Source organism: Nicotiana sylvestris, chromosome 11 (genome assembly GCF_000393655.2).
Source record: "Nicotiana sylvestris chromosome 11, ASM39365v2, whole genome shotgun sequence".
NCBI lineage: Eukaryota > Viridiplantae > Streptophyta > Magnoliopsida > Solanales > Solanaceae > Nicotiana > Nicotiana sylvestris.
This window is the reverse complement of record NC_091067.1, coordinates 129,041,915-129,057,627: the sequence shown is the minus strand read 5'-3', so window position 1 is coordinate 129,057,627 and position 15,713 is coordinate 129,041,915. Positions and strand designations below refer to the sequence as shown.

General features: G+C 42.9%; 3 protein-coding genes across 3 annotated transcripts; all 3 read right to left on the bottom strand.

Annotated features, from left to right (window-relative positions):
• Positions 1-3,291: 3,291 nt before the first annotated feature.
• On the bottom strand, positions 3,292-4,352 carry LOC138881644 (uncharacterized). The gene is made up of 2 exons (XM_070161887.1): positions 3,629-4,352; positions 3,292-3,512 (listed from the first exon to the last, which is right to left on the bottom strand). Exons 1-2 carry the CDS (start codon positions 4,350-4,352, stop codon positions 3,292-3,294), a joined length of 945 nt encoding a protein of 314 aa, XP_070017988.1.
• Positions 4,353-10,874: 6,522 nt separating this feature from the next.
• LOC138881643 (secreted RxLR effector protein 78-like) lies at positions 10,875-11,219 on the bottom strand. Its single transcript, XM_070161886.1, has one exon. The coding sequence runs from the start codon at positions 11,217-11,219 to the stop codon at positions 10,875-10,877; it is 345 nt and encodes a 114-aa protein (XP_070017987.1).
• Positions 11,220-12,309: 1,090 nt separating this feature from the next.
• On the bottom strand, positions 12,310-12,765 carry LOC104232723 (uncharacterized). The gene has a single exon (XM_009785984.2). The coding sequence runs from the start codon at positions 12,763-12,765 to the stop codon at positions 12,310-12,312; it is 456 nt and encodes a 151-aa protein (XP_009784286.2).
• Positions 12,766-15,713: the final 2,948 nt, after the last annotated feature.

The window sequence follows — 15,713 nt, the reverse complement described above, 5'->3', positions numbered from 1 at the left end:
CTTAAATGGATATTTATTAGGAAGTTGAAGTATTATTTCTTAAACGCAAATTTTCTTATGGTTTATCTTCAATGATGTTACGATCTAAAAATCCAACTAGTCGTGATATCACCTAACCCAATTCATTAAACAAGCCAATTAACAATAAATTATAATATAATGATAATGATAAGAGTCAAAAATTACAAATCATGAGCTTCTAAGACTTAGAGTTTACAAAGCTGATATGAAATAAATACACCATCTGTTCGAAACACACATAAACAGATTTGCTTATCTAAAGCTATCAAGAACAAGAGGCAGCTATAACCGGAATGCATATACATCTTCAATGCCATCTCCCGCCATGCCAACAACATCAGCTCCAAAATTTGCATGCAAGGTGCAGAAGTGTAGTATGAGTACAACCGACCACATATACTCAATAAGTAACAAACTTAACCTGGAGTTGAAAGCAGTGACAAGCTTGGACAACGGTCAGAGTCCAACACCAATAGCCAAGAGCAACTCGTAACAATATAATAAAAGCAACACAATTAATAACTCAAAGATATGTTACGCAACTCATTCACAGTTATGAAAAATAGTCATGCTTTTCAGGTATAATAGTAAAAACCCAAATCTTTTACCGAAATCAAAATAAGAGTAAATCAGAAAACTTTGATTTTTTCCAAAAACTTTCAACAATAGATAAGATATTTCATTCTCAGATAGCATGAGGAAAGTACATCTCTATGCCTTCATGTCAAGGTGCATGTGAAATCATGAATGTCACAAAACCGTGTAGCATGAGAAAATGCATCTATGTGCATGTATGTCAAGTATGCATGTCGAATGCAATGCATCACAGTGATGAACTCATATACTCACACTCTCAGAGTACTCAATCTCACTGTCTCACACTCCCACTCATTACGCTCCATCACTCAACACACTCAGTCACTCAGTATAGTACGGTACCTCCGCACACTACTAGTATGTCAGACTCCAAAGGGGAAGATCATGTCCAAGCGCTAATATAAAGCCAATATGGCCTGCAGCGGTGTGCAGTCCGATCCCATTAATAGTGTGTGTGTGTGTGTACATATATATATATATAAAGCCAATATGGCCTACTGCGGCGTGCAGCTCGATCCCATTAATAATATATATATATATATATATATATATATATATATATATATATATATATAGAGAGAGAGAGAGAGAGAGAGAGCATGCTGCGGTATGCAACCCGATCCTATCAATCTCACTCACAATCCGGCCCTCGATCTTAGCTTAGTTATCAATCTCTCCAGTCTCTCGGGCTCAAAATTCTCATGCCAATCAGCCCAACAATGATAACATGATGTGACAACAAATGATAACAAAGAATGAGATATGATATGCAAATGAATGATATGACTAAGTAAAACAACAACAACAACAACAACAACAACAACAACAACGGCCTAGTGTAATCCCACTAGAGGGGTCTGGGGAGGGTAATGTGTACGCAGATCTTACCCCTACCCTGAGGGGCAGAGAGGCTATTTCCAGGAGACCCTCGGCTCAAGAAGGAGACAAGAGACGATATATTAGTACCATCAATAGAATCATAATAAAATACAGCAATATAGGAAATACGAAATAGATGGAAAGTACAATAATAACCAGTAGATAAAGCCATGCATCAGTAGATAACCACTAGCATCCTAAAACTAAATCTTAACTGTCTAGTCCTACTCGGGTGTGCCGTAGAAATATTTGCAACTTCCTCCTAACCTACAACTTTAATGCTCAACCTCCGCAATACCCTGTCAAGGGCAATGTCCTCAGTAATCCTAAGTCGCGCCATGTCCTGCCTGATCACCTCTCCCCAATACTTCTTGGGCCGCCCTCTATCTCTCCTCGTGCCCACCACAGCCAGTCGCTCACACCTCCTCACCGGTGCATCATGCTCCTCCTCTGAATGTGCCCGAACCATCTGAGTCTTGCTTCCGGCATCTTGTCCTCCATATGGGCCACGCCCACCTTCTCCCGAATATCTTCATTCCTAATTATATCCATCTTAGTGTGCTCGCACATCCACCTCAACATTCTCATATCTGCTACTTTCATCTTTTGGATATGTGATTTCTTAACCAGCCAACACTCAGTCCCATACAACAAAGCAGGCCTAACCATTGCTCTATAGAACTTACCTTTTAGTAACGTTGACACTTTCTTGTCACACAGGACACCCGACTCTAACCTCCATTTCATCCACCCTACCCCAGTACGGTGTGTGACATCCTCATCGATCTTCCCAATCCCCTAAATAACCGACCCAAGGTACTTGAAACTACCCCTCTTGGGAATAACTTGAGAGTCAAGCCTCACGTCGACTCCCGCTTCCGTTGGCTCGACGCTGAACTTACACTCTAGGTATTCTGTCTTAGTCCTGCTCAACTTGAAACCCTTCGACTCAAGGGCTAGTCTTTAGACCTCCAGCCTCTCGTTGACGCCGCCTCGTGTCTCATCAATTAGAACTATGTTATCAGCAAATAGCATACACCATGGCACCTCCCCTTGAATATGATGAGTCAGTGCGTCCATCACCAGGGCAAATAGGAATGGGCTAGGTGCAGACCCTTGGTGCAACCCCATATCAACCGAAAAGTGCTCTGAGTCGCCTCCTACTGTCCTAAATCTTGTCTTAGATCCATCATGCATATCTTATATCACCTTAATATAGGCAACCGGAACCCCTTTAGCCTCCAAGCAGCTCCATAGAACCTCCCTAGGAACCCAATCGTACGCTTTCTCTAAATCAATAAACACCATGTGGAGGTCCTTCTTCCTATCCTCGTACTGTTCCACCATCCTCCTAATTAGGTGGATAGCTTTTGTGGTAGAACGCCCCGGCATGAACCCAAATTGGTTGTCTGAAATAGACATCGTCCTTCGCACTCTCATTTCTACCACTTTCTCCCAAACTTTCATGGTATGGCTTAGTAATTTGACACCCCTATAATTGTTACAACTTTGGATATCAGCTTTGTTCTTGTACAATGGAACCATTGTACTCCACTCCTCAGGCATCCTATTCATCTTGAATATAACATTAAATAACTCAGTCAGCCATTTCAAACCTGCTCTACCCACACACCTCCAAAGTTCAACCAGACTTTCGTCTGGCCCGGTTACTTTGCCCCTACTCATCTTACGCATTGTCTCCATGACCTCCTCGACCTCAATGTGCCTACAAATGCTAGCGTCATTGAGACTGTCGGCATTCCTATATTCACCTAGAACAATATCCTGATCCCCTTATTTCTTTAGAAGTTTATGAAAGTAGGTCTGCCACCTCCTCTTAATCTGGTCATCCCCCATCAAAACTTTGTCATCCTCATCTTTGATGCACCTCACTTGGTCCAAATTCCGAGCCCTCCTCTCTCTCGCCTTAGCCAGCCGGAATAACTTCTTCTCCCCAACTTTGTCCCCCAATTCCTCATACAAACAAGCAAAAGCCGCCGTCTTAGCCTTCGAGACTGCCAATTTCACCTCCTTCCTAGCTACTTTATATATCTCGCTATCTCTCTCATTTCCTCCTCACCAGTGCTCCCTACTAACCGTAGGTATGCCGCATTCTTCGATTCCACTTTACCTTGGACAACTGCATTCCACCACCAGTCTCCTTTGTGGTCACCGGTGCAGACCAAAGATATCCCTAACACCTCTCTCGTCGCCTTCCTTATACAGTCCGCCGTCGTCGACCACATAGTGTTCGCGTCCCCACTACTCATCCAAGCTCCTATAGCTGATAACCTTCCTCCCAACTCCTGATCTTTATCCTCAGTCAAGGCGCCCCACCTGATCCTCGGGCGACCTCGCACTGACCTCTTCTTCCTCCATATCATAATACCAATGTCCATCACCAAAAGCCTATGCTGCGTTGCAAGGGTCTCACCTGGGATAACCTTGCAATCCTCGCACAACCTTCTATCGCATCTCTTGAGGAGGAGATAGTCATTCTGAGTCCTCGCCACCAAACTTTTGAAAGTAACCAAATGCTCCTCCCACTTCGGGAAACTCGAGTTCGCAATCACTAGCTCGAATGCCTTGGTGAAGTCCAACAGCGAAGTGTCCCCTCCGTTCCGCTCCCCGAAACCGAAGCCGCCATGCACCTCAGTATAACCACCTGCAGACGACCCAATATGACCATTGAAATCTCCTTCTATGAATAACCTTTCGGCAGGCGGAATACTATGCACGATCTCATCCAACCCTTCCCAAAAGCGACTTTTAATCTCCTCATCCAAGCCAGCTTGCGACACGTACGCGCTAACGACATTTAACGTACACTCACCAACCACCAACTTGATAGTCATTAATCTATCATTCACCTGCCTAACCTCTACCATAGACTCTTTAAGATACCTATCTACCAAGATACCCACTACATTCTTACCCCTAAGGACTCTAGAGTACCACAACTTATACCCATCTGCGTCCTTCGCCCTCGATCCGACCCACCTAGTCTCCTGAACACACGCTATATTAATCTTCCTTTTCTGGAGGATCTTTGCCAACTCTATAGAGTTACTCGTTAGTGAACCTATGTTCTATGACCCGATTCTTAACCTATAGGCTCCATTGCCCCCTCTACCTCCCCAGCCTCCCGTCCCACCCCCTGGCCCCTGCCCCACACTCTACCCCACCCGAGGACATGCCCTTAGTCTATCATCCCATACTATAGCCACTACATGTACGCAAGCTAAAGAAATCGCTAGCATACAACGATCAACGAACCAAACTGGAAGGAAACAAGTAACTACTAGCCCACTAGTTGTAAGATGGAACTAGTACAAACTAAAGTAACATTAATTTAGCTAATACCAAAAGGGAAACAGTAAAACGGGAGGTACTAACTCCCGAGAACAGAACCTGTGATTGATTTGATGTACTCGATGTTGTTTCACACTCACATCCAGCTTCCTACCGCCCTTCGCTAACACTCACCCAGGCTGTTGTCCTTTTGTTTATGCGCGTGCGCCCAACTTATCTCCAGCAACTCCGAGGATTTCCCTAAAAAATATAGAAAATACCACGTACAAATAGGAGGTTGTCACCGCTACCATTAGTGTAGCCTTGATAGTAGTAGGGGAAATGGAGGGAAAAAGCAGAGAAAGGGACAAGAAACAAAGGGCAAACAAAGACAAAAAGCAAAACGACAAAAACCCTAGCTAACTAAAGTACACCTTATTAGTGAAACAAAATCTTTGAAAACTTTTACAAAATTTCCAATTAATGAATGAGCCCTTAGTACTGCCACTGCAACAGATCGATAAACAAGAGGATTGAGAATAGGATATAGGGAAAATGACCTACCTGGGACACTAATCAGAGAGGCCGGAACCAGCACACCTGAAGGGGCGTTCGTCGGAAAGAGATGGCGATGGTTGAAGTCGACCGTCAGTGTAAATGCAATATAAGCAAATAACTCAACAGCAGAAATGACCTCAGCGGGTCCCAACAGGATAAGCATACAGCCTAAACATGATTTCTAACATGGATCATTACTCAATTACTCTAGCACGTAGGAATTTTATGGATAAAAAAAAGATTAGGTAACTACATAGTACCATATAATCAACCAAGTCATAATTCATATGGTGCACGCCCACAAGCCCGTCACCTAACATGTATGTCACCTCAACACCAAACACATAATACGTATATTCAGGGGTTCATATCCTCAACACAAAGTTTAGAAGTGTTACTTACCTCGAACAAGCCAAATCCAATACCGAACAACCCAAACAATACTCTAAAAATTCCATCATGCGCGTACCGACCTCCGAACGGCTCGAATCTTTAACCAAAAACAAAAAGTCAACCAAAAAGTAAAATCCAAACATGTACCTCGAAACCCGATAAAACTCACAAAATCGAACAACCCTTTCAATTACGAGTCCAACCATACTAATTTCACTCAAATCCGACTCCGAATCAACGTTCAAAACTCAAAAATTCACTTTATGAAATTTTAGACAAAACCCCCAAATTTCTCTTTAAAAATTCATAATCCAATTACCAAAAAATGAGGATAGATTCACAAAATATAATCAAAATCGAGTATAGAACACTTACCTTGATCCATATGGTGAAAATAGCCTAAAAATTATCTCAATCTGAGCTCCATAGCTCAAAATATGTTAAAAAGAACAAACCCTCGATATATAGATTCTGCCCAAGCTTTTTTGCATCTGCAAAATATAGCCGGTTCTGCGGCATCACTTTTGTGACACTTCCTCTGCTTCTGCAAAAATCCCATAGTACCCGACCTCTCACACCTGCGGAAAAGGTACTTTTGCGACAACGCAGGAGCGAGGCCTCCTCGCTTCTAAGGAAACACAATCAAGCCGCCCTTTCTGCTCCTACACAAATAATCCCGCTTCTGCACGCACGTAGGTGCGCTACCCACTCCACATCTGCGATGATCTCCCATGCCTAGGCATCTTCGCAAGTGCGCCAATGACCCCACTTCTGCAACTACCACACTTGCGTAAAACCAACCGTAGGTGTGCAACATCAGAACCAACACTCTTTCAGCAGTGCAACTTGTGACAAAAATTATCCGAACTAAGTACGAAACTCACTCTAACCCCTTAGGACCCCTTCCAAACATGCCAACAAGTCCCAAAACATAATAGGGACCTAATCGAGGCCTCAAATCACGCATAAAAATATCAAAACCACAAATCGCACCTCAAATTGAACTTAATGAACTTGTGAGGTTTCAACTTTCAAAACTTGTGACGAACCATATCAAATCAACCCAGAATGAACTCAAATTTTTCACATAAATTCCAAATGATATAACGACGCTATTCCAATTCTCGAAACTACAATCTGAACCAGATATCATCAAAGTCAACTCCTGGTTAAACTTATGAATATTCCAAACCTTCAAATTGTCAACTTTTGCCAATTAGTGCTGAAACCTTCTAGAAATATCCAAATGTAAATTCGGGCATACGGCCAAGTCCAAAATTACCATTTGGTTTTAAGGAATCATCAAAACTCTGATCTAGTAACGATCTGGCCGGTCGTTTCATGAGTTATAGTCCCGTTTCCCCTACTTCTGCTTCTTTATATATTGTTTAGCTGTATTTATTCGTATCGTGTTGGTTGGTTCAGGTTCGGAGTGGTCGTTGAATGGAATGAGACACTTAGTCTCTTATTTAGAAGCTTCAGTTGGAAAAGTCAACCGGATGTTTACTTATATGTAGAAGGTTTTGGATGTGAATTATGATGGTTCAGATAGCTTCATTAGGTGATTTTGGACTTAGGAGTGTGTTCAGAATGTAATTTGGAGGTTAGTGGTAGATTTAGGCTTGAATTGGCGAAATTGGAAATTTGACATTTTTCGATCGGTAGTGGAAATATTGATATCAGGGTAGGAATGGAATTCTGGAAATGGGAGTAGGTCTGTTGTGTCATTTGTGACATGTGTGCAAAATTTTGGGTCATTCGGACGAGGTTTGATAGGTTTTGACATCGTTTGTGAAATTCGGAAGTTTGGAAATCCTTAGGCTTGAATCCAAGGGTGATTTGGTATTTCGAAGGTTGGTATAGATTTGAATGATGATATGTGACTTGTTGGTATATTTGGTTGAGGTCTCGAGGGCCTCAGGATGGATTTGAGTGGTTGACGGGAAGTTTGGCTTTGAGTGTTACTGCAGATTTTGCTGCTTCTGTCATTTCCGCACCTGCGGATTGAGAACTGCAGGTGCGAGGACGCAGATGCGGTAAGGAGATCGCAGGTGCGTGTTTTGGACATCAGGGGAAGAACCGCAGATGCAGTTATTTGGACGCATCTGCGGCACCACAGGTGCGGTGACTAGGCGCAGATGCGATCCCGGTTCCTTTAAGTGATTTTCGCAGGTGTACACCTGGGACCACAGGTGCGAGTCCATAGGTGCGAGGTATTGTCCGCAGGTGCAGAATCCCTGGGGTAGAAAATATATAAGTTTCCCTTCGCGACATTTGGCCCATTCCACCATTTTTGAAGTTGGGATTGAAGCTTTTGGAGGCTTTTGAAAATGGAATCAAGGGGAAACTTGTTGAGATAAGATTTTTGAACTTAATATTCGATTCTGTGATGATTTTTAGTAGGTTAAGCTTGGAATTTGTGGGATTTAAGGGTGAAAATTGGGGAATTAGGACATGGAACATGAGAGTTAAATTTGGGTGATTGAGGGGTCAAACGAAGCTGGATTTTGGTAAATTTGGTATGTATGGATTAGTAAGGGGATAATGATTCTAGTGTTGTGATTTTTATCAGATTCTGAGATGTGGGCTCGAGGGCCGGGTTTGGCCAATTTTGGGAGTTTTGATTTAATCTGATAATTTTCGCGTGGGCTTTGTTCCTTTAGCATGTATTGACGATATGATTCCAATTTTTGATAAATTCAAGGCGATTTGAGGCCGAGTCGAGTGGGAAAGGCATCGCGGAGTAGATTTTTTTCCGGTTTGAGGTAAGTAACGATTGTTAATCTAGATCAGAGGGTATGAAACCCCAGAATTTCGTACTATTTTGATAAATGAGGCGACGCACATGCTAGGTAACGGGCGTGTGGGTGTGCACCCATAGGGATTGTGACTTGGTCCATCCTGTGGCAACTATAGAGTTGTATATTTTGATAAACTCTATATGAAATCTATGTATTTTAGAAATAATTCTGTTAACTTGGGATGAATGCCATATTTTGGGCCTTGTACCGTACTGTTTGGACCCTCATGGGTATTTTACTATTATCCTCACATTGTTTTGATAGAAAACATTATCCTCAGTCATGGTTTATACACGTTTACTGTTTAATCATGTTCATCACTCTCTTTTAATATATGAAAGTGTTTTGGGCTGAGTTCCCTAAGTTTGTACTGAAATGCCCGAGTGGCTTGTGAGGTTAACAAGGGCCGGATTGTGAGGATAGTTAGGGATCGGGCTGCACGCCTATATATATATATATATATATATATATATATATATATGTGTGTGTGTGTGTATGTGTGTGTGTGTGTGTGTGTGTGTGTGTATGTGTGTGTGTGTGTGCGCGCGCGAGGGCTGCACGCCGTAGCGATATGTTGGATCAGGCTGCACGCCGCAGCGATATAACGCCGGGGTTGTAGGAGCCACTCCGGAGTCTGTACACCCCCAGTGAGCGAAGCGACTGTATATTTATGGATCGGGCTGCACGCCGCAACGGTTATTATAAGGTACCTGTTGAACGGGAGTGCTGAGTATGAGTGTTGATTGATGAGAGTTGAGTCACGAGTAACTGAGGGGCTTGCCCGAGGGGCTTGTGTTATGAGATTACTATTTTCACTCTTCTTTTATACTGAGCCTCTATTGAAAATGTTGAACAAATATTTTAAACAACTTTCATTGAAACTGGAGTTTTATTTTACGAGATGTTCGGAAATTTAATTACTGATTTGATCTTGTTATTCCTACTAAATTTTTTATGTTATGTGATGTATATGATTTTAAATACTCGTCGCTGCACTCAGCCTTTATTTATAATTGTTACTTACTGAGTTGGCGTACTCACGTTACTCCTTGCACCTAGTGTGCACCTAGTGAGTTGCCTGTGTAGAAAGAGAGAGAGCATGTTGCGGTATGCAACCCGATCCTATCAATCTCACTCACAATCCGGCCCTCGGTCTTAGCTTAGTCATCAATCTCTCTAGTCTCTCGGGCTCAAAAATCTCATGCCAATCAGCCCAACAATGATAACATAATGTGACAACAAATGATAACAAAGACTAAGATATGATATGCAAATGAATGATATGACTAAGTAAAACAACAACAACAACAACAACAACAACGGCCCAGTGTAATCCCACTAGTGGGGTCTAGGGAGGGTAATGTGTACGCAGACCTTACCTCTACCCTAAGGGGCAGAGAGGCTGTTTCCAGCAGACCCTCGGCTCAAGAAGGAGACAAGAGACGATATATTAGTACCATCAATAGAATCATAATAAAATAACAGCAATATAGGAAATACGAAATAGATGGAAAGTACACTAATAACCAGTAGATAAAGCCATGCATCAGTAGATAACCACTAGCATCCTAAAACTAAATCTTAACTATCTAGTCCTACTTGGGTGTGCCGTAGAAATATTCACAACTTCCTCCTAACCTACAACTTTAAAGCTCAACCTCCACAATACCCTGTCAAGGGCCATGTCCTTAGTAATCTTAAGTAGTGTCATGTCTTGCCTGATCATCTCTCCCCAATACTTCTTGGGCCGCCCTCTATCTCCCCTCATGCCCACCACAGCCAGTCGCTCACACCTCCTCATCGGTACATCATGCTCCTCCTCTGAATGTGCCCGAACCATCTGAGTCTTGCTTCCGGCATATTGTCCTCCATATGGGCCATGCCCACCTTCTCCCGAATATCTTCATTCCTAATTATATCCATCTTAGTGTGCCCGCACATCCACCTCAACATTCTCATATCTGCTACTTTCATCTTTTAGATGTGTGATTTCTTAACCAGCCAACACTCAGTCCCGTACAATAAAGCAGGCCTAACCATTGCTCTATAGAACTTACCTTTTAGTAACGTTGGCACTTTCTTGTCACACAGGACACCTGACGCTAACCTCCACTTCATCCACCCTACCCCAATACGGTGTGTGACATCCTCATCGATCTTCCCAATCCCCTAAATAACCGACCCAAGGTACTTGAAACTACCACTCTTGGGAATAACTTGAGAGTCAAGCCTCACGTCGACTCCCGCTTCTGTTGGCTCAACGTTGAACTTACACTCTAGGTATTCCGTCTTAGTCCTGCTCAACTTGAAACCCTTCGACTCAAGGGCTAGTCTCTAGACTTCCAGCCCCTCGTTGACGCCGCGTCGTGTCTCATCAATTAGAACTATGTCATCAGCAAATAGCATACACCATGGCACCTCCCCTTGAATATGATGAGTTAGTGCGTCCATCACCAGGGCAAATAGGAATGGGCTGAGTGCAGACCCTTGGTGCAACCCCATATCAACCGGAAAGTGCTCTGAGTCGCCTCCTACCGTCCTAACTCTTGTCTTAGCTCCATCATACATATCTTTAATCACCCTAATATAGGCAACCGGAACCCCTTTAGCCTCCAAGCAGATCCATAGAACCTCCCTAGGAACCCTATCGTACGCTTTCTCTAAATCAATAAACACCATGTGGAGGTCCTTCTTCCTATCCTTGTACTGTTCCACCATCCTCCTAATTAGGTGGATAGCTTCTGTGGTAGAACGCCCCGGCATGAACCCAAATTGGTTGTCTGAAATAGACACCGTCCTTCGCACTCTCATTTCTACCACTTTCTCCCAATCTTTCATGGTATGGCTTAGTAATTTGACACCCCTATAATTGTTACAACTTTGGATATCAGCTTTGTTCTTGTACAATGGAACCATTGTACTCCACTCCTCAGGCATCCTATTCATCTTGAATATAACATTAAATAACTCAGTCAGTCATTTCAAACCTGCTCTACCCACACACCTCCAAAGTTCAACCAGACTTTCGTCTGGCCCGGTTACTTTGCCCCTACTCATCTTACGCATTGTCTCCATGACCTCCTCGACCTCAATGTGCCTACAAATGCTAGCGTCATTGAGACTGTCGGCATTCCTATATTCACCTAGAACAATATCCTGATCCCCTTATTCCTTTAGAAGTTTATGAAAGTAGGTCTGCCACCTCCTCTTAATCTGGTCATCCCCCATCAAAACTTTGCCATCCTCATCTTTGATGCACCTCACTTGGTCCAAATCCCGAGCCCTCCTCTCTCTCGCCTTAGCCAGCCGGAATAACTTCTTCTCCCCAACTTTGTCCCCCAATTCCTCATACAAATGAGCAAAAGCCGCCGTCTTAGCCTTCAAGACTGCCAATTTCGCCTCCTTCCTAGCTACTTTATATCTCTCGCTATCTCTCTCATTTCCTCCTCACCAGTGCTCCCTACTAACCGTAGGTATGCCGCATTCTTCGATTCCACTTTACCTTGGACAACTGCATTCCACCACCAGTCTCCTTTGTGGTCACCAGTGTGGACCAAAGATATCCCTAACACCTCTCACGTCGCCTTCCTTATACAGTCCGCCGCCGTTGACCAAATATTGTTCGCGTCCCCACTACTCATCCAAGCTCCTATAGCCGATAACCTTCCTCCCAACTCCTGATCTTTATCCTCAGTCAAGGCGCCCCACCTGATCCTCGGGCGACCTCGCACTGACCTCTTCTTCCTCCATATCATAATACCAATGTCCATCACCAAAAGCCTATGCTGCGTTGCAAGGGTCTCACTGGGATAACCTTGCAATCCTCACACAACCTTCTATCGCATCTCCTGAGGAGGAGATAGTCAATCAGAGTCCTCGCCACCGAACTTTTGAAAGTAACCAAATGCTCCTCCCACTTTGGGAAACTCGAGTTCGCAATCACTAGCTCGAATGCCTTGGCGAAGTCCAACAACGAAGTGCCCCCTCCGTTCCGCTCCCCGAAACCGAAGCCGTCATGAACCTCAGTATAACCACCTGCAGACGACCCAATATGACCATTGAAATCTCCTTCTATGAATAACCTTTTGGCAGGCGGAATACTATGCACGATCTCATCCAACCCTTCCCAAAAGCAACTTTTAATCTCCTCATCCAAGCCAGATTGCGGCGCGTACGTGCTAATGACATTTAACGTACACTCACCAACCACCAACTTGATAGTCATTAATCTATCATTCACCCGCCCAACCTCTATAATAGACTCTCTAAGATACCTATCTACCAAGATACCCACTCCATTCTTACCCCTAAGGACTCCAGAGTACCACAACTTATACCCATCTGCGTCCTTCGCCCTCGATCCGACCCACCTAATCTCCTGAACACACGTTATATTAATCTTCCTCTTCTGGAGGATCTTTGCCAACTCTATAGACTTACTCGTTAGTGAACCTATGTTCCATGACCCGATTCTTAACCTATAGGCTCCATTGCCCCCTCTACCTCCCCAGCCTCCCGTCCCACCCCCTGGCCCCTACCCCACACTCTGCCCTACCCGAGGACATGCCCTTAGTCTATCATCCCAGACTACAGCCACTACATGTACGATAAGCTAAAGAAGACTCGCTAGCACACAATGATCAACGAACCAAACTGGAAGGAAACAAGTAACTACTAGCACACTAGTTGTAAGATGGAACTAGTGCAAACTAAAGTAACATTAATTTAGCTAACACCAAAAGGGAAACAGTAAAACGGGAGGTACTAACTCCCAAGAACAGAACCTGTGATTGATTTGATATACTCGATGTTGTTTCACACTCACATCCAGCTTCCTACCGCCCTTCGCTAACACTCACCCAGGCTGTTGTCCTTTTGTTTATGCGCGTGCGCCCAACTTATCTCCAGCAACTCCGAGGATTTCCCTAAAAATATAGAAAATACCACGTACAAATAGAGGGCTGTCACCGCTACCATTGGTGTAGCCTTGACAGTAGTAGGGGAAAGGGAGGGAAAAAGCAGAGAAAGGGACAAGAAACAAAGGGCAAACAAAGACACAAAAGCAAAACGACAAAAACCATAGCTAACTAAAGTACACCTTATTAGTGAAACAAAATCTTTGAAAACCTTTACAAAATTTCCAATTAATGAATGAGCCCTTAGTACTGCCGCTGCAACAGATCAATAAACAAGAGGATTGAGAATAGGATATAGGGAAAATGACCTACCTGGGACACTAATCAGAGAGGCCGGAACCAGCACACCTGAAGAGGGCGTTCGTCGGAAAGAGATGGCGATGGTTGAAGTCGACCGTCAGTGTAAATGCAATATAAGCAAATAACTCAACAACAGAAATGACCTCAGCGGGTCCCAACAGGATAAGCATACAGCCTAAACATGATTTCTAACATGGATCATTACTCAATTACTCTAGCACGTAGGAATTTTATGGATAAAAAAAAGATTAGGTAACTACATAGTACCACATAATCAACCAAGTCATAATTCATATGGTGCACGCCCACAAGCCCGTCACCTAACATGTGTGTCACCTCAACACCAAACACATAATACGTATATTCAGAGGTTCATATCCTCAACACAAAGTTTAGAAGTGTTACTTACCTCGAACAAGCCAAATCCAATACCGAACAACCCAAACAATACTCTAAAAATTCCATCATGCGCGTACCGACCTCCGAACGGCTCGAATCTTTAACCAAAAACAAAAAGTCAACCAAAAAGTAAAATCCAAACATGTACCTCGAAACCCGATAAAACTCACAAAATCGAACAACCCTTTCAATTACGAGTCCAACCATACTAATTTCACTCAAATCCGACTCCGAATCAACGTTTAAAACTCAAAAATTCACTTTATGAAATTTTAGACCAAACCCCCAAATTTCTCTTTAAAAATTCATAATCCAATTACCAAAAAATGAGGATAGATTCATAAAATATAATCAAAATCGAGTATAGAACACTTACCTTGATCCATATGGTGAAAATAGCCTAAAAATTATCTCAATCTGAGCTCCATAGCTCAAAATATGTTAAAAAGAACAAACCCTCGATATATAGATTCTGCCCAAGCGTTTTTGCATCTGCAAAATATAGCCGGTTCTGCGGTATCACTTTTGTGACACTTCCTCTGCTTCTGCAAAAATCCCATAGTACCCGACCTCTCACACTTGCGGAAAAAGTTCTACTTCTGCGACAACGCAGGTGCGAGGCCTCCTCGGACCATATCAAATCAACCCGGAATGAACTCAAATTTTTCACATAAATTCCAAATGACATAACGAAGCTATTCCAATTCTCGAAACTACAATCTGAACCAGATATCATCAAAGTCAACTCCCGGTTAAACTTATGAATATTCCAAACCTTCAAATTGTCAACTTTTGTCAATTAGTGCTGAAACCTTCTAGAAATATCCAAATGCAAATTCGGGGATACGGCCAAGTCCTAAATTACCATTTGGTTTTAAGGAATCATCAAAACTCTGATCTAGTAACGATCTGGCCGGTCGTTTCATGAGTTATAGTCCCGTTTCCCCTACTTCTGCTTCTTTATATATTGTTTAGCTGTATTTATTCGTATCGTGTTGGTTGGTTCAGGTTCGGAGTGGTCCTTGAATGGAATGAGACACTTAGTCTCTTATTTAGAAGCTTCAGTTGGAAAAGTCAACCGGATGTTTACTTATATGTAGAAGGTTTTGGATGTGAATTATGATGGTTCGGATAGCTTCATTAGGTGATTTTGGACTTAGGAGTGTGTTCGGAATGTAATTTGGAGGTTAGTGGTAGATTTAGGCTTGAATTGGCAAAATTGGAAATTTGACATTTTTTGATCGGGAGTGGAAATATTGATATCAGGGTAGGAATGGAATTCTGGAAATAGGAGTAGGTCTGTAGTGTCATTTGTGGCATGTGTGCAAAATTTTGGGTCATTCGGACGAGGTTTGATAGGTTTTGACATCGTTTGTGAAATTCGGAAGTTTGGAAATCCTTAGGCTTCAATCCAAGGGTGATTTGGTATTTCGAAGGTTTGTATAGGTTTGAATGATGATATGTGACTTGTTGGTATATTTGGTTGAGGTGATGAGGGCCTCGGGATGGATTTGAGTGGTTGACGGGAAGTTTGCCTTTGAGTGTTACTGCAGATTTT

Coding starts and splice junctions, on each gene's coding strand:
- LOC138881644 (XM_070161887.1), bottom strand. CDS start 4,352: ATGACTATCAAGTTGGTGGTTGGTGAGTGTACGTTAAATGTCGTTAGC. Junction 3,513..3,628: donor GTGGAATGCAGTTGTCCAAG/GTAAAGTGGAAT, acceptor TGAAATTGGCAG/TCTCGAAGGCTAAGACGGCG.
- LOC138881643 (XM_070161886.1), bottom strand. CDS start 11,219: ATGGTGTTTATTGATTTAGAGAAAGCGTACGATAGGGTTCCTAGGGAG.
- LOC104232723 (XM_009785984.2), bottom strand. CDS start 12,765: ATGACTATCAAGTTGGTGGTTGGTGAGTGTACGTTAAATGTCATTAGC.